Raw genomic sequence first — 20,431 nt, forward strand, 5'->3', positions numbered from 1 at the left:
AGTTTTCACCAATCTCGCAAACAGATCGTATAAAGTAGCTGGCGGATTGGTTTGCAATTTCATTCATGTTTTAATGCAATTTCAAAAATGTGCTTTATAAACTTGCAAGAATATCTGTTTAAATTAACAACCAATTGAGATTCAGTAATGGAATGTTTTGAATCAAGATGTATCATGAATTACTTAGCAAGAAGCTAAGGATGTTTGGATACAGCGGTGATACTTCAGGCTTCGATTTCTTAGTGTAGCAAGGCCTCTCTATGTGATTTCTTTACTCTTTGTGATTAAACCCATTGTTACAAAAATTCGTTTCCTAACAACAGCAATATTAAAATTAATCATAATGAAAATTTTGAATCAAGGCTTCTCCGGAGCAAACATGAGTTTAAAGTCCTTTAAACATTTGGAAACTCTACTTTTTGCACAAGTAGGGAAACATAGTAGAGAGCTTTTTTTTCTTTTTGTGTGCGTGTACTATTTAATTAAATGAAGAAAGTGCACGGTTTTTTTAGTGATCTTTGTTAGTTCATATTTTGGAAATTCTTCAAATTTTTATATGCTTAAATTCGTGCTTTCGTTTCTAAATGAGTATTCGCTGGTTCTTTATACTTGTTGCTATTTTACTTTTATGGATGAGAAGAAGCTCGATTTTTGATCATGTCAAAGCGGTGTGTTTTGAGTCCTTTCAGTTAAAACAGAAAACGAAAGAAAGTAGCGATTGTTACTTACAATTATTACTGACCCAGGCAACGCGGGTATTTTTGCTAGTTAAACAATAATGTAAATAGCTAAAACATTCTGTAAATGATAAAAATATACTAAAAACGTAATCATTATATATATATATATATATATATCTCTCATTTAGTAACAAACTATGCATACAACGTGCTATGTGCTATTAATGCACGAGATAACTAATACAGCAATGATGAAATCCAAACTGCATGACTATCGACTAAGTACTTCGACGAAAAAACCCATTTGGAAATAAGCTAACACAAGCTCATCATATTCAAGAAGAGCGAGTGGCACGAACAAGCAAGTTCGAATGCCGGCCTATGACGGTGAGAGATAATCAAAGAGGAAGAACATAAGCCGCGAGCAGTTTAAATATCCCCCGGATCATTAGCATATCCGAGTCACGTGAACGGACTCTCCTCACTGCTATCGTTCAGCACACGTGCTATCCAGGGCCGGATTTAGGGGAGGGCAGGCGGGGCTACTGCCCCTGAGCCTCCACAACAAAGGGGCCCCCACTCTAAAATTTTTACAAAATATCCTAACTTTCACGGGTCAAAAATATCGGACATACATATCAAAATATTCGGATTTATATCAAAGTATCGGATATTTTCGAAAATATGATGATCTTTTCGAACCCTGATTAGGGGCCTCCACTCCTTCGTTGCCCTGGGACCTCCACACTTCTAAATCCGGCCCTGGTGCTATCAGATTCTTTCTAGAAGCTTCCATGTGACGTCATGCACTACGGAGTTCCGCCAAAGGTGGACGAAACTGAAACCAAACATTCGGTTGATTCGACCAATGTGAATGAGTGCTGATAAGGGTCTTTTACCCAAGTCATGCAGAATGATTGGTAATGCATTGTAAGTAATGAAAAACATACTCTTTCACTACTGTTGTTGTGAGGTGATGAGATAGGATTATTTACTGTTGTTATTAACATGCATTTGTGCCTACCAATGAGCATTATCTTTTACCATGCATGAATGTATACGAATGAAGACCATGGGTGCAAGTTTGGTGATGTGTTCAAGACGGAAAATATTTTCAGCCCCCCCCCCCCCCCCCCCGCCCGCATGCAGGCTCAAGGAAAAATTTGTGCATAAATGTTGTAGATTTTAACAATGCCAGTTTTGGAATCTATGGTTGATTTAAATTTTAAGCCTTTAAAATATTTAAGCGTTTTGACATCATAATTCCAAAAAATCTAAAATATGGAAATAAGTGGCAGGGGTGGGGGATTTCTGGGGGCTCTCCCCCTGAAATTTTTTCTAATTGAAGTCCAAAAAACGCTATGGTAAACCATTTTGGTAAAGTTCTGGGAAAGGAGGGGTTCAGGGACTCTTACATCAATTATTTCAAACTGATAGTCTCAAAATCACAATATTGGGCAGCCTTCAAAAATATTAGAGAAAGGGGGGGGGGAGGGCGTTCTAGGCTCTCCCCGAAATCGAAGTTTTAAAAACAAAATTGTACTCCATCTTTCATAACGTTTATACCTTTTTTGAATGCACTATGGAAGGGATGGAGTTCAGGAACCCTCCTTCGGCAATATTTCGATATTGAAGTACCAAAAACGCAATTTTAGACGATGTTGGATAATTTTAGGGGTAAAAGCGTTCGCAGCGCCCCACCATTAGTTTTTGCCGATTGTAAACATTTTTATTGTAGCAATAAACTCGCTTAGGACATAAATTTTCACTTTTACAACATAAATCAGTTCTGATCGGAATGTCTACATAAGGTAGCACCAACAAACCAGAAAAGAAGGAAAGGTGGGGGAAGGGTATGGCCGACTAATGATAATGAACTGGCACCATTCCCCCACACAGTCTTCATTTGAAAAAGAATTCTTTTATAAGATAGCAGGTGGTGAAATTAGCAATAAAACATCGCTTCAGTGAAGTAGATATATATTTTAAACAGGGTATCCATTCCAATATTCATTAATTAAAAAAAGAAATAGGGGAACTGAATCCGAACCTCAGGCAAGGTTCCCGAATCACATCCCTCTTAAGGCACTCAAATATAGCCTAAAGTGGCGCTTTAAATTTTTCAGCATCAAAACATTTTCGGAAGAGAACTCCCGAAACCCTTCCTCTGAGTTCACCACAAATGTCCTAACTTTCAATTTTTAAGGCTTCAGTCTAAATTGTTTTGTAGGAATAGTACCCCTCTTACCTATAAACATGACTTATGACAGCCTAAAAGTTTTAATACTTTAATTTTGGAAACTTTTTGAAAGAACCTTCCTACACCCTTCCCCCTCGTTATCCAAAGATAGCCCAAAACAAAGCTCTTAAAATTTCAGAAAAAAAAAATATTTCGGGCTGGGGTGCGGAATACCCCCCCCCCCTCTCTCTCTCTGTGTGTTTACTAAAAGCAGTGTAAGTTTTTGTTTAAGATTTATTTTTCCATTGAGAGAGCAACTCCCCTCCCCACATCGCCAAAGACAACCCAATGTTTTAAGACTTCAATTTCGAAAATGTTTCGAGAAAGACCCCTGAATTTCCTAACTCTTAACTCACTCAAAAATAGCCAAAATAGCATTTCAATGGCATGGAGCAATATAGGCATGGCAAATAGCATGGAGAAATTTTCGGGGAGAGAGCAATTTGCGGTTTCGCCTTTTCATCACCGAAGATTTAAGAATTTAAATTCTAAAACTTATTGAGAGAAAGCCTTCGAATTCAGTCTTCTTAAGTCTTTTAAAGATTACCTAAAGCTGAGTTCTGAATACTTCAGCTTTGAATATTTTTTGGGAAAGGGGAACCCCGAACCTCAAGACGGTCTAAAGTTGCGCTTTTAAGATTTCAGTTTCGGAATTTTGTCTAAAGAAAGTCCCCTCCCTCCCTCTTGACATTACCGAAGACAGTCTCAAAAGTTTTAAGATTTCAATTACAAACACTTTTCGGGAGAAGGTCCCAAATGCCATTTCACTCAAGTCATTTAATTGTAGCCTCAAATAGTTTTTAATACATCAGCTACAAAACAAGTTCATGTGAGTTGGAAATAACAGAGCTATACCAAAAAAAAGTCAAACGGCACGAGTCGAAAAGCCACTCCTCCAAAAGCCCGTTGCAAACAAAACAAGCCCATGGCGGAAAACCAAGAGAATGACGATGTAAATTCGTGGTTATGGAACGGTCCAGTTATTAAAGCATATTTTTCAAACACTCAATTTTCCTTTTTAAGTAAAAACTGAAAACGTCATTGAATTTCTTTCTGTCCCGAACTCCGTCTCGGAAATTTTGTCCAAGAGGAAAATCCGTCCTGAGACAGAAGGTCTTGCACCCATGATGAAGACAAAAAAAAAATTCTTGCTTTAGCAGATGCTCTCTTTTATTAATTCTTTAAAAGCAACATAATTTGCTATTTCATTTTCAGTAGGAATAAGGGCTGAAGGATTAAGTCTTTCTTGGATGATAGTCCACCTCAAATAGGTTTTTGTAGGGTTTAGTTTACTTTTGAAATTGAAAGAGAAAAGAGTACAACTATTTTTTTTTTTTTTTTGAAAAGTAGAGAAATGCGGCACAAAGTGCAATGGTGAAATATTTACTCTGCTTTTAATGCCCGTATCTAATAACATTTTACTCTGTAATCACACATATAGTCTATTCCAGTCAAGAAAAAAAATTACCTCTGAAAATTAAAGAATACGGTTTTGCAGGCAATATTGTAATTCTTTGTTGTAAGTCAAAAATTATTTTTGTTATCATTAAATTTTAAAATTATTCCTATTAACTTTTTACATATTAATTGAGACCTACTAAGAGTCATTGCAGTATTTATTTGTTTAATATTAAGCTTAGTATTCAAAACATTTTGTACAGTTAGTCAAATGTACAAAACGTAATGAAGTCAAGAGTACTTCATTAAAATTATTAACTTACTTATTCATTCATTCACTTATTTTCCTATTCATTATTCATTCAGTATTTTGTTAACTTATTTAATATTTTCTCGTTTATTAATTTATTCATTAATTCCTTCTGTTTTATTCCTTTTCATTTATTTGATCAAAAATATCTTTAATAATCAAATGGAAAACATTTAGCAAAATATTTTATTTTTCACTTTCCCCCCATGAAAAAAAGAAGTGAACATTTTCTACCTTTTTTTAGAGGTACAAATTTACTGTCAAAAATAATGTTTCAATGCAAGTTTTATTATAAAATAAATTGTTCTTTCCTTATGTACTGTAATTTTCGGAACAAATTCTCAACTTGTTTTTTCTTTTTTTTTTTTTTTTTTTGAAAAGAGTAAGGTTAATTATTTCACTTTATCCCACGTTGTAAACTTTTTTGTGATAGCTTGCTTCAAAAAGATCAAGTACTGCTAATTTTGTTCCTAGCTCTTTAAATTAATTTTAATTCTTCTAAATCTTGCAATCATCTTATTTGGCTAATGCATTTGTAAGGGTGTTAAAAATGGGTGTATCTGCGAATAATAAAATAAAATAAGATTATCAACCATTATTTTTAAAATACACTCATTTTTAACCTCATTTTAGATATGTATAAACGAAATATACTTTAATATATATATATATACATTATTTGAACTGCTTCGAAAGATTCAAAATCAAGAATTTGATTAGAGACAGTGACAATTTTGGAAGTTTGAGATTATGGACCAAAACATTTTGAATGTCGGATTATATGCCACCTAGAAAATGAACATGCATTGAGAAACGTGTAAAAACAGCAAACCGGTCTTCTTGTTTGCTTTTACTTGGAAGGAAGAGGGGTTTGGTTCCCACAACAGCTATTATCCCCTAATTACTCCCCACTGTGTGAAAGATGGGACCCCCCCTCCTCACAAACCGAGTGAAATTCAGCGCCGTCTATATTTTCAATTAGGCGTAAGAAGCCCTTTACACCGAGCCCTAAACAATACCAAAACATATTATCACATTATCATGCCATGGTGTGAGTTTCATTGTTGAAACTTGTGGGTTACTCAATCATTGACCAATATATATTTATATGAGGATTAACTAAAATAACACAAATTAAGGAAATTTTTACATGCAATTCTGGGTTAATTATGATATTTTTGAAGTAATTTGCACATAGAACATTGATTTGATAGCTGTAAATCCCAACTATATTTAAGCTTGTTTTTTATGTATATCTTGAGTCACAGAGTATTCTGAAAAGAGTTATATTTCAGAATTCATGCCCACACATATACAATGAAGCAAAACAACTTAATCCTTAAGAATTGCATATTAATAAAAGCAAAAACATACAAATAAACAAATAAACGCAATATCTCAAACACTTACTTCATCCGTTAAATGAACACCAAAATGTTTTTCAATTGGATCAATGAAATACACGTGAGTATTGCACAGAGTAGTTAAATCAATAGGCTGATTAGGATCAATTCTTCCTAAATCAATCAAAAGCTGCAATTGACCAAGGCTAAACGGGGGATATTGTCGTCTGTAACTGTCAAAAAATATTTAACTTTTAGTTTTAAAAAAAATCAACAAATAGTTCGTGTTTTACCATTTCATATTATTTACATTGACAGTATACAAAAATTATAGTTAAGTTAAAGAAATCTTTTTAAAGAAATTTTATATTTATTTATTGATAAAACACCAAAGGATAATTGAAAATATTATGAAATATGCTTCACTCAAAAACACTGCACATAAAAAATTAGTTAAAATGAAAAGACATAGCAGACTGGACAGTAAAAATGTGCAGTTGAATACAAAACTTTTTTATCAAGAAAAACTATTTTGGTCCTGCCAGTGTCATGTTAAACATTTAATCTGTATCTAAGTGAAATAGAAAAATATTCTACACTGAAACAGAAAGTGTACAAACTATATGACTGTAGCATGGTTTTACTGCACAGATACTATGTTAAAACAACCTTTAAGGTTAGCAATTTCAAGACATTCAAGCAACAAGGTTTACCAGTCCCTTTATTGAGAAATACGAATTTATTTTCTCCTTCTAACCTTGATCTGGTATTCTCCAAGTAGGAGATGTACTGATCAAGTAATGTAGTTACTCCCTAGATGGAGCCTACATGACATCTAAAGAGCAATTAAGGAAGAATCATATTGAAACAGATTTGCTCGAGAAAGTAAATAAGGCAAGGTTGGCCGGATTGGACCCAATGGGTTTTTTTTTGAAAAAAAACATTTAAAAAAACCCATTATTTAGCCCACTTTTGGGGTTTTTTAATTTTCTGAGAAGATTTTAAAAAAATTAATTAATTTAAATACTTTTACAATTTAAACTTCTTTTTTATTTGGTCTTCACCACACACAATGGACATAAAAAATGAATTTTGAACTTTAATGGTATTTCTTAACTCTTAACGGCATTAAAAAATACTTCAAAGATTTTAAATAAATATATTTAACTTCTTTTTTTAACTGGTCAATAAATAACTGAAATTATCTTGACTAAGTCCTGTCACGTCTGATTTCCTCAAGATTTGTAGATTGTACAGAGTAAACTGCTCTAGCTAAAAAGGACTTTCATGTGAATTATTTTCTGCAAACCAACACCTCACAAATCTCAAATAAACAAGGTATATTTTTTAGAAATTAACAGGTTTACAAACGGTTGGACAGAAAACAGAATAGGATGTACAGCATTTTCATTATCTTACGAAAAAGTTTTAACATTTGTTACTCTGTGTACAGAAATAGAAAAACAGGCATTATAAAATAAATTCAAAGAAATGTCTTGATTAAGCTGGAATTCAGTAAAAAAAGATTTAAACTACTTGAAGTTCTACAGTAGTTTTGCATAACAAAATGAAATACAATAAAGTAAAATGCAAAAAAAAAGTAATTAAAAAATGAACAATAGATTTTATCACTTGAGAAGTAACTGCCTTAACTGTTGGTGATCATGGAAACTAAAAAAACTGAAACTTCACCATTCTTGGGTTTTTTCCTCTTTTATACTTTTCTTCAGAATACGCTGAATTTTAACTAGTTTTCCCGCTTTGTTTTCACTCCAAGACAGTTTTTGCCCTTTGTCTATATACTTACGCTACAATATGCTACATGTACCCCACATTTTCTATAAAAAAAGGAAAAAACCCACATTTCTTTTAAAAAACCCAGCTTTAGTTGGGTTTTTTTTGGGTTTTATTTTAAAAAAAAAAACAAAAAAACCCTGGGTCCATGGGCTTTTTTAAAAAAAAACGGGTTTTTGCCAACCCTGAAATAAGGGAGTGAGATTAATCTCAATGTAGAAGTGAAATGCTTTGTCAGATCAGAGGTCACTGTGATAAAGCTGTTTCAAATAAAATTGGAATGTTCTTTATAAATAAAGCTATGGGTTCTTTTCTTTCTTACATACTAAATATGTGTAAAACTTAATAAGCAGATAATGTTACCAATACCGAAAATATAACTTAAACTTCATTTTTTCTTCTGAAATAATTATCCATTACTCACGAGTTGACGGTTTGGAACGTCTTACATGAGTTACTAGGATTTTTTAAAAATGTCCAATATTCAGAAATGTTGGTTAACGAATGTTGCATAATACTCGAATCTGGAGAAATGTATCTGGTAGTACATAAAAAATAATACAGGAAGGGAATTTAAAAATATTTCATTTACCTCGTAAGAAAAAATTTACCAACAGGAGACTTTTTAAGGTTGCAGTAATTGTTTACATGCGAGACAAAACAAGAAGACAATGAGGTCTATCCAAAATTATAAAACTTACGCATGACCAGAATAGTAGAATTCTCTAGGTATTCTTCTGTAAAATGACACTTTTCCATACTCAAAACCAATACGAGAATATGAGCATCGCTGTTTAGCTCCCTTATTGCCATGACCATGAGTGGTACCACCATGCTGTCCTCTAGGTCTTCTCTGCAATTTAAATTGAAATAGAATATTGTTTTCAGAGTTTGTGATACAACTTCAAACTTTCTTTAAATGATGACACAGTTCTTGAGAAAACACAGGAGATTTATTTACAACTATGTACAAGAAATGCAGTTACAACTGCTAAATCAGTCATCAGCAATTAAGCAAATAACAAATAAACACCGTAAACTCAACCGTCACACATATATTTACATCCAAATACGCGAAAACACAGCGCGAAGGCACAAAAACAGAGCTAACGGCTCAGACAGTTTAAAAAAAGCAAAACACAAACTTTATCATGCGTGGAGGCTATTTATAAATCCTAAATCCTAGAGAAGTTGCGACAAAATTCTAAATGCTTCTGACAAAATTCTAGACAAAACTCTAAATGCTTCTGACAAAATTCTAAACACTTCTCATATTTTCTTTTTATTCCAGTCACAAATGTTATCCGGGAACCATATACTTCAGTTAAATGTTAGGGTGTTGTATGTACATTACATGAAACTATTTACAGGTTACGTTACTAAGATAATTTTAGATGAAAAATAATGGAATAAACACCAAATTTAGCTAGATTACAACAAATTAATCATAAAAATAATTACTATTTACAGAATTTGTAACAATATAGCACTCCAAAGCAATATTACATTAACGTTTTCAATACATAAAGATTTGGGTACATAAATTTTCAGATTTTTTTGTTTGCAAAAATCAAATGTTTCATTCAAAATAAAATACATAAATAGTAGTAGCTAAAAATTGATATTTTGAATTATATGTATAAAAATTTTAAGCTTATGTAGCCACTGCAAATTCGTTTGAGGCTGCTGCCGCATAACTTGGCAGTGGTGAATTTCATTTCAAGTAGAGCATTATTATCTAAAATTTCTTCAAAAAAATCAATTTAAATATTTTCTTAAAAAATAAATAGATAAAAATACATAAATAGAAATAAAATGCGACACACTTTCAACATGAACCTCTATTCTTAGAAACCTTCAGTAAAATGTTATCATCAACTGAATTGAGCACTAGTTAACTTTTTCTGAGACAAACTTAGGCTTGACAAAGAGATGAAGGAGGATTAAACGTCTCCCAATATATATTCGAATACACTCATATCTCGTTAACACGAACTTGACGGGGATGCCATCGTGTTAACCGATTTTCATGTTAACCCATTTTGAGGTTTACTGGATTTTGTATAAGAAGACAAGTTTTTTTTATTTTTATGTCTCAGAAAATATAGGAACCAAAGTACCTTTGTACAAAAATGAACACCCAAGCCTTAAAATTTATAGATTAAGTAAGAAACACAAGAAATTTAAAACAGACAATGCCTATTCGGATCATTTATCCAGGAAAGTGCATTTTTCCTTGATCACAAGACTGGATTTTTGCTGCAGTGTTGAGTGATGAAAAAACACTTTATTGTTTTTAAACATTAAACCACTGCATGGACAGACCAGGTATTTAGAATTAGACTTTTTTTTGTCAGCCACTTGGTGAAGATTTCACTGTTCATTCAAGGTTTTTTACTCGAAGCATAGTTTACAGCTAAAGTTCGTACTTTCTTGAAGCAACGTGGTTTTCCCGATTTTTCTACACAAAGGAGAGGAATTTTGTCACTGCCATCCGTGTCGCTTGCATTCAACTGTAGATCTTTCAGCTATCGAAAATAATTTCATGTAAAAGTAAGGGGACTTTCTTTTTTCTCCTCCTTTCTTTCTTCAAGACCTTAAAATTTTCTTCGTCTTATGCGGGATTTCCTCTAAATCCTTTCCTGTTACGCAATTGTTTTACCACTAATTTGTAGCTTTATCTGACGGGGAACGGCATTTATTTTGCGTTTAAGCGAGTTCGTGTTAACGCTGTTTGACTGTATAACAATACAATGCACTCGAAAAAAATGCATCCCAAATATTACTGGGGCTTGACGTTTTGTAACACTAGTGCTGTGCTTCAAATTATCTCGGGCACGATAGCTAAAGGGTTAATAATTCAGCAAATTTTAGGATGTTGAACTGAAATGTGCATTAGTTAAAATTATATTCTCCCTTAGGTAAATTACAATCAGTGTTGCAATTGTTCAGTGAGTAATGTTTTACGTGTTGTACAATGTAACTGCTGTACAGTTGAACAGAAATAAAAATTAGGTAGGAACATTAACAGATGATGTTAGCAATATTTAGTCATTTTTTATTCAGCTGTAACTAAAATGATGTCTACAACTGCAATCGAGAAAACAGCAATACCAGTAACACAATAACACAATAGCTGCCTCCTGCATTTATGAAAATTGAATATATATATATATATATATATATATATATATATATATATATATATATATATATATATATATATATATATATATATATATATAGAATGAAATACATTGAATAGATACCTTTGCCCCCTCCCCCCATGGGAGAATTTTGAAATAATGGGCCTGGACTAGCGATAAATTTTTAATATCATAATAATAATTCAGCTCAATATACGTTTTTAATAGCCCAACTTTTATTACGTGTATGCATGCGAACTTTAGTTGTTATGAATTATGAAACAATTTTCGTTTTTTAAGTTGTGTCTTTCATTTGAGATTTGTAAATATCCAAATACTGTTGATACTAAGAATGTCCTCTATAATTCAGTAAGTACTCTTTAAGGTACACTCGGTTCCTATCTGTTAATCTTAAAGCAAGTTTTCATCTAATAAGATTTTATATGAACTAAACTCAACACAATTATTTCATAGGTGTAACAGTTTCAATATTTTCAATGTATCAGGTGAATGGAACTAAAAAGCATGTGGCTATATTAATATCAAAAATAATTTTTTCTTAAAAATAAGTAGATAAAAATTTATCCTTCCAGTAAATTTCCCATAAAAGCTAACAGAGTTTACAATTGCTTAGAAATTGTGTTAATAAATGTAAAATGTCGAACTAAAAGATGATCAAAGGACATACAGTAGCTCCCAAAAGTTGTTCGTACACCTACGACATTCAATGAAATAGGCCATTATCCATTAGTTAGAATTAATATTTCGGAATAAGTATTTTATTATAAGATCTATGATATATTTTTAACAAAACTACATGAAAATTTTTAATAAAAAATTTTTTTTATTATTAAAATATAATTTTAAAAAAAATCAAAAACCACAAAGTGCCTTAAATTTTATCTCACAAAAGTCTTTGTACACTTTGAAAAAATGTCAAAAAATTAGTAAATAATCTAACTTTTTACAAAGTTATTATTTAGTAGAATATCATGCAGCATCAACAACAGCTTTTAAATATCTGGAAATAAATTTCATTGTTTTTTCTTTCTTTTTTTTTGCGCAATTTCTGTGTAAGTGTTCAGCCGTACTTTGAGTCTTACTGTTTCTAGTTCACTTTTCGTTTCAATGGTGTAATTTCGTAATCTAGCTACCAGATATCTCCAAATATGTTCCATTAAGTTTAAATCTGACGATTGAAGAGATATTTCTAAGCTTAAGGACAATTTTCGAGGCACCAAACGCAAACGTGTGCTTTTTATCGTTATCTTGATAAAAAACAAAAATGTTTCCAATTATCAAATTTTGGGCTAAATGTTTAAAATTGTTTTTTAAAATATTTAAATAAACAGCATGATTCATTATTTCATCAAAAAATTCCAAATTTCTAAGTCCTGATGCTGTAATGCACCCTCACACAAGAACACCTTCACCGTTCTGATTAACTGATCCATCTAAGTTCTTAAGATAAATTTCCTCATTTGGTACAGATGTGATATACCCCCCTCCCCCCCCCCCCATTTGGCTACATCCGATTTTTTGCATAAAATTGAAATATTTTTCTCGCCAATGAGGCGATAATTTTTTAAGCATGGCATCCCTGGCGAAATTAACCTGTGTTTGGCAACCTGAAGACAATCTTAGATCTGTTCAAACTTGATTACTTGGGTTGTTTACTTGGTTTCACGCAGGAGAGATACATGTTGTTTCGTGCAATATACCTTACAGGAAAGCTTATTTTGTGTTAGTTTAAATTCAGTAGTTGTGTTTTGAAGTAAAAATATTAGGAAATGGAAGTTTCTTCAAACTTGAACGTTAATTAAAAGTTAACTCCAACGTGGTCTGTATCTGTAACGTGCCATTATCATATGATTTTTCGCCGCTAGAGGGCGCTACAGTTGCTGGGGAGTGTTTTTGCTGCTCCTGAGATAAGTGATTTTTTACTGTAATTGTTTATTTTACTACTTTAGTTTCAGTATTTTTATTGTATTTTATCATATAATTAAGTATTCTTGTGCTTTTAAGTCTTATTTTTGATTTACTTGCTTTCTTAAAGTGTTTTTCTATTCTGTGTAGCTAAGCCTAAATTGTGCTGATTTCTTGTTAAGCCTGACTGCTCTGTTTAAGGTGTAACTTGTTTATTTTAATTTACTGCTTGTCTTAGGATTTAGTAATATTTGTATCTTTTACTTCCAATGCTTTCTAACTCTAATAATTAGCATTATTTCTCCAATTTTGTATTTTTGTATTGACTTTTTAAGTGTACCATTTTGAGCTAGAATGGGAGTTATATGCATAATGAAGGAGGTTTTTTTTTTCCAGGAATTGATTGGAATAATTTTTACCATAGTAATAGCATAGAAGAGGATTTTTTGAAAGTAATTGGTGACTGTTTCTTAAATCAAATTGTAACTCAGGGTACTCGACAGGACGCGATTTTAGATCTAGTTTTCTGCGACATGGAAGGCTCTGTTCAGGGGTTATGTGTAGGGGAACACATTGGAGATAGTGACCACAACAGTATTAGGTTTGGGATTAAATTTGATATGCACAAAGTAGAGAATTTTAGGTTTGTGCCCAATTTCAGAAATACTGACTTTGTGGCACTTCGGCAGAGTTTGAAAGCAGTTTTTTCTTCTGGATTGGACAATAGCGATGTGAATCTTCAGTGGGCAGAGTTTAAGGAAAATCTAGCGAATACGGTTAGGGATCATGTTCCTTTTAGGAGAAAGGGTGTCAACGCTAAAATTTGGCCAATGTGGTTCTCCAGGGAAACTAAAGACGCTCTAAATTACAAGCAAGCTGCTTTTCATAGGTTTCGAGAAACAAGTCACAGTGCAGATAGGCTCCAATATTGTAAGGCAAGGCGTAAATTTAAGTATTTGGTACGGATTCAGAAAAGAGAGTTGGAGCAAAGACTGGCAGATAACATAAACAGGAATCCCAAGAGGTTTTTTGCATACGCTAATTCGGGGAAAGTTCGAAATAGTCATATTGGGCCACTGGTTGATGAGCATGGAATTTTAATTCAGGACGATAGTGATATTGCTAATGTTCTTAATAACTTTTTTTCGAGTGTTTTTAACGATAACTGTATCTCAACAGTTGACACCAACAAGACACAAGCTATAGTACAGCTTGAGGACTTTGTATTTTCCAGGGATGACGTTTTACTTCATTTGAAAAAAATTAAAGAGACTAAGGCTCCGGGGCCAGATAATATTTATCCGAAAATTTTAGTTGAATGTGCAGAGGAATTAGCAGATGTAATCGCAAACATTTTCAATGCTTCTTATAATTCGGGGCCAGTGCCAGAGGACTGGAAGCTGGCTAACATTACACCGCTCTTCAAGAAAGGGTCTAAAGGGAGTGCGGGAAATTATAGACCTGTGAGTCTAACTTCGGTGGTTTGCAAAATTTTTGAAACATTGATGAAAATTAAGATAGTAAATTTTCTAGAGACTAATAATCTATTGACTAGTTTTCAGTATGGTTTTAGGAAAGGTAAATCTTGTGCAACTAATTTATTACATTTCTATGACAAAGTTACCATGGCTTTGGACAATAAGAAGCCTGTAGATGTTGTTTACATTGATTTTCAAAAAGCTTTCGATAAGGTACCGCATGTTGCTCTACTTAGCAAATTAGCTGATATAGGAATAGGAGGGAAAACTTTCATTTGGGTAAAAAATTGGCTGACCGGAAGGATACAAAGAGTAGTTGTAAGGGGAAATTATTCTAATTGGAGTGAGGTCTTAAGCGGGGTTCCTCAAGGATCAGTGTTAGGGCCTGTTTTGTTCATTGTCTTTATGAACGATATTCACAAAAATATTTCTGGGAACATGAATTGTTTTGCTGATGATGTCAAAGTTATGGGGACTGTAGAAAATGAAGAACAAGCAAATCAGCTGCAAGAGGATCTAGATCATATTACGGAGTGGGCTGATAAATGGGGTATGGCTGTTAATGTTGGGAAATGTCAAGTGCTACATTTAGGGCATGGAAATAAGTGTACAAGTTATTATTTGTAAGGTTCAGTCATTAGTCAGGCAGACAAAGTTACTGATCTGGGGGTCCTAATAAGTCAGGATTTAAAGTTTAGCCAACAGTGCAGCATTGCTAGCAACAAAGCCAATAAGATAAGTTCTTCTGCCCTTATATAGAAGTTTGGTAAGACCCCATTTGGAGTATGCTGTTCAGTTTTGGTCTCCTTATCTTAAGAAAGACATTAATGTATTGGAAAGGGTTCAAAGGCGGGCTACAAGGCTAATAAGTGGACTTTCCCACTTAGATTATGATTCCAGGCTTAGAAGGCTAAAAACGTACAGTCTTGAGCAAAGAAAAGACCGAGGGGACATGATTCAGCTGTTTAAATTTATTAAAACGAAAGATGTTACGGGGCTAAAGTTTAGCACTGAAAACAGGACAAGGGGTCATTGTTTTAAGCTATTTAAATCTCAGGCTAACATGGATATTAGGAAAAATTATTATTTTAGCAGGGTAGTGGAACCTTGGAACAGCTTACCGGAAGAGGTGGTAATGAGCAAAGGAGTAGACAGTTTTAAGAGGGCCATTGATCTTCACTGGGGATTGTAAATTGACTAGGACCAGTCTAGCTGGGCCCAGAGCCTGTTGCTGGTCGTCACTTTTGTATTTGTATTTGTATTTGATGTTTTGTTTTAGACTGAGTGGGAGGATTTATACCATAAAAAGGTAAGTTCTTTATTTTAGAATTAAAAAAACTCTCACTTCCGAAATTCTTTGTTTTTACAAATCCTTGAGGGGTTCTTGTAGTTTTTAACGTTATTTTTACTGTATGTAAATTAATTTTACAAAAATAGTAGGGTTATTTTGTTCTAAAGTTTAATTCTTATCGATGCCATGAATTATTTAGACATATTCTATTAACGTGCCTCCTTTAGGTACTGAATTTCTGACTCCAGCATTTAAAAAAATAATGAAGATGTTATTTTATGTAAAAAATAATACGTATTTTGAAAGCATGTTTCGATAGCAAATAAATGTATGGTATTTTCTTATTGTTTATGTTTGGGATGTTCTGTTGAGACATTTCTACTTTTCATACATTGAAATTTGAGTAACTAAGCGCTTTTTTGGCTGAAATAGTTATTGATTTTGGGGATGTTTTCCGCTTTAAACATCACAATTTGAATCGCTTTGCTCTTTTTCAGCAATGTATGAGAAAAGTTTTTGTTCGATGAAATGCATTGGAAAATAGCTTTTATTTCTATTGGTACACATTTCATTGGTGAGCTGTTATAGCAATTTGTCAATTTAAGGCATTTTAAATACTTTCTACTAATTTTTCTTTGTGTACAAAAATTTTCTAGTTTCTGGTATTTTTGAAGCGTATATTCGCGATGTTTTTTGTTATGGTTTTATGTTTTTATACATGATGTGTTCTAAAGTGCTTTGATCATGTTTTTTTACCTGAATTTTTCCTGTTGGCGCTAAAAAAAGCATCGCTATAAACAATGTATGACATATGTCCTCACACATCGTTTTCTTGGCAATGCTTTCTTGGCGCCAACAGGAAAAAATCGCCAAGGGTGGGGTATATGACATTAGTTCCCCTCATTTTTTCTTTTATTTACAATTATAAAACAATTTAACCCAAAATGTTGAATTTGTTTTCATCTGTAAGTAAGACGTTGTTTCAAAAACGTTTTGAGCTTATTTATCATTGATATTACGACGGAAAGCGTAAACTTACTGTTTTTCGTACGAACAAGAAACTTTCTGTGGGAAGAGATCCCCTTTAATTCAGCAAATCAGAGAACTTGGCGAACAATTTTAGGTGAAAACTAAACATAAAATATGGAACTGATGTGATATACCCCACCCTTGGCGACTTTTTCCTGTTGGCGCAAAGAAAGTGTCGCCAAGAAAACGATGTATGACAACATATGTCATACATCGTTTTTAGCGATGCTTTTTTTGCGCCAACAGGAAAAAATCAGATGAAAAAACATGATCAAAGCACTTCAGAACACAATATATATAAAAACAACATAAAACTACAACAAAAAACATCACGAATATACGCTTCAAAAATACCAGAAACTAGAAAGGTTTTGTACACAAAGAACAATTACTAGAAAGTATTTAAAATGCTTAAATCAACAAATTACTATAACAGTTCACCAACGAAATATGTACCAATAGAAATAAAAGCTATTTTCCAACATGCATTTCATCGAACAAAAACTTTTCTCATACTCTGCTAAAAAGAGCAAACTGATTCAAATCGGGATGTTTAAAGCGGAAAACATCCCCAAAATCCATAACTATTTCAGCCAAAAAAGCGCTTAGTTACTCAAATTTCGATGTATGAAAAGTAGAAATGTCTCAACAAAACATCCTAAACATAAACAATACAAAAATACCATACATTTATTTGCTATATAGACATACTCTCAAAATACCCATTATATTTTACATAAAATAACACCTTTATATTTTTATAAAATGCTGGAGTCAACTTTTTTTCAGAAATTCAATAACTAAAGGAGGCACGTTAATAGAATATGTCTAAATAATTCGTGGCATCGATAAGAATGAACTTTTAGAACAAAATAACCGTACTATTTTTGTAAAATTAATTTACATACAGTAAAAATAAAGTTAAAAACCACAAGAACCCCTCAAGGATTTGTAAAAAACAAAGAATTTCGGAAGTGAGTTTTTTTTTGAATTCTAAAAAAAAGAACTTACCTTTTTTATAGTATAAATCCTCACACTCAGTCCAAAACAAAACATATGACAATGGCACGTTACAGACACACCACGTTGGAGTTAACTTTTAATTAATGTTCAAGTTTGAAGAAACTGACATTTTCTAATGTTTTTACTTCAAAACACAACTACTGAATCTAAACTAACACAAAATAAGCTTTCCTGTAAGGTATATTGCATGAAACAACACGTATCTCTCCTGCGTGAAACCGAGTAAACAACCCAAGTAAACAAGTTCGAACAAGATTGCCTTTGCGTTGCCAAACACAGATCAGTTTCATCAGGGATGCCATGCTTAAAAAATTATTGCCTCATTGGCGAGAAAAATATTTCAATTTTGTGCAAAAAATCGGATGTTGCCAAATGGGGGAGGGGGGGGGTATATCACATCTGTACCTAAAATATTTCATTCAATTCTGCAGAAACTTTTTTAGCACTCAAATGTGTATTTTTCATAATTTTTTAAACTGTAAACGTCCGATCACGCTTTGTTAACTTTGCCAGTTGACCTTTTCTTACCTTGTTTTCGATCCCATTCTTGTCTTTAAAGCATTTTATCAAGCACTTCATTATAGAATGGTATAAATTATCTAATTTAGAGACATTTCAAACAAATTTATGGCTACTGTGAGGGAAAAAAATCAAATTTCGAATCGTGTTTGTTGTTTTCTACGCATACCTGCCATTTTAAAATAATAAGCAGAATATTAGGGAATAAATAGACAAAAAATTAACGGAAAATGACTTTACAGTGTCATTACAATGCAAAAATAATGAAAAACCACATATGATAATTTTAATCATGAATTTATCCGAAAATATTTCAGTGTATGATGACATTTGTGGCGTATTTTTTCTCTTTCTCTTCGTTTTTTGACAAATTTCCAAAATAAAATCTGGCAATATTTTGAAAAAAACTAGTGTTTTATTCAGAACTAGCAAAAATACCCGGCGTTGCCTGGGTCAGTAATAATTATTAGAAAAAATCGTTACTTACTTTTGTTTTCTGTTTTAAGTGAAAGAATTTAAAACACATCTTTTTGACGTGATTAAAAATCGAGTTTCTTCCTTACCCATAAAACTAAAATAGCAATAAGTATAAAGAACAAAGTAGTATTGATTTAGAAATGAAAGCACTATATTTAAGCATATACAAATTTAAAAATCATGAAATTAATCTTCTCATGTTTAAAAAGATTAATCTGTTGATACTTTTTTCTTTTAACATGGAGTCTAAAACCTTCTCTGTATGGCTAATGAAGTACGAAGTGATTAAAAAAAAGTAGCTGCGCTCGTAATCCCCTTATACTTGCTTTAATTATTTCGGGAAATTTCAATCATTGTGGCTCTTGGTGCGATTTTACCGAATTTGCGAAAGTCGTTTCGGGGTACCTTCGATGATGCTCCCCCATTCTTTCCTTACTTTGTAAAACGATATGACATTAATTTTCGTTACAGAGATATCGTCGCCAGATGCCGAGATATTTTTGGTCACCATAAAATGGTGCTAAACAGTTTCATCCGAAATGTTACCAAAATAAGTAATAAAATTTGGTGATTGTTTGAAATTGTGCAAAAAGGAAAATTAATGGAAGTTTTTGTGCTGTTTATGGATTTGCCTAATTTAGTTGCTGGATTATTTAACACAGTAAAAAAAGTCTTTTGAAAATTATTTGATTGGCGATATTTTGTTTACATGGTGAAAGCTGAGAAACATTATGACGTATTTTTCGCTTCAAAAACAGCAACGTTGAAAAAACTGCCAAATGCATCAGCTGCGGAAATCTTTCTGCAAAAATTTTGCCGATCTGCTGGTTGTTTGGATAATGAGTAAGTGTTCAATCAGCATAAATAATAATAAAAACCATTAATTACATTAAAGTTTCGTTTAACTGGAAAATGATCAGCAAAATCATGTATTATTTGCCAATCTTGTGCAAAAATCTTACTTCAAGATTTGACTTGAGAAAAGCCTTGAACAATCACGAAAAGCAAAGAAAGTCAACAATACAACAATTGTCGCTATCGACAGGGAGTTGAGATGATACACTAAATACTGTATTGAGTTGAGGAAAGCCTTCGAACATGGATCTAAAAAGCTCATAACTCGTTTTTTATTCTACTTAGAAATTTCGAACAGGTGCCATCTTCAGCAGAAAAATCAGAGCTTTCGATGGACATATAATGTAAATATGTGCAAGTATTTTTTCATCCCAATATTAGAGAATTTATACAAAATCTGTGTTTTATTGCCCCCTAAGGGGGTTTTGCCCCCCATAACGGGACAAAAACTACCCTATGTGTTATTCTGATGCATAAGCTATATTATTGTAAAGTTTCATCAAAATCCGTTCAGTAGTTTTTGCGTGAAAGAGTAACAAACATTTATACATCCATACATCCATACAGACAAACTTTCGCATATATAATATTAGTAAGATGGCATAGGAATGGTGTGAAAAAAAAATTGGACTTCATATTCGAATTCAGTTTTGCGTTATTTTTGTTTTACTACAAAATTTCAAGGTGTACGAACACTTTTGGGAGCCACTGAATATATTTAACGATTGCTTACCTTATGTGTCACTTCACCTGGATTTGGCCTCACATTATCCTTAGTTATTCTTGGTAAATATCTTAATAATTCTAAAGCTTTATCAACTCCTTTGTAAGACATCTTAGTTATAGTTTACTTATTATTTATTTATTTATTTGAAAATACCTCGAAAAAACTTTATTCACGCTTTCCCATTTTTGCATCAACA

General features: G+C 32.6%; 1 protein-coding gene across 1 annotated transcript in view; it reads right to left on the minus strand.

Annotated features, from left to right (window-relative positions):
* LOC129234211 (39S ribosomal protein L15, mitochondrial-like) overlaps window positions 1-20,430 on the minus strand; it is a 31,246-nt gene extending 10,816 nt beyond the window's left edge. Inside the window, exons 1-3 of the mRNA XM_054868133.1 lie at window positions 20,242-20,430; window positions 8,466-8,617; window positions 6,038-6,203 (exon numbers count right to left, since the gene is read on the minus strand). Coding sequence (XP_054724108.1) covers window positions 6,038-6,203; window positions 8,466-8,617; window positions 20,242-20,343 — 420 coding nt within the window. The 5' untranslated portion in view covers window positions 20,344-20,430. The remainder of the gene's footprint in view (window positions 1-6,037; window positions 6,204-8,465; window positions 8,618-20,241) is intronic.
* Between the last annotated feature and the right edge of the window lies 1 nt (window position 20,431).

Source organism: Uloborus diversus, chromosome 1 (assembly GCF_026930045.1).
Source record: "Uloborus diversus isolate 005 chromosome 1, Udiv.v.3.1, whole genome shotgun sequence".
Classification (NCBI taxonomy): Eukaryota; Metazoa; Arthropoda; class Arachnida; order Araneae; family Uloboridae; genus Uloborus; species Uloborus diversus.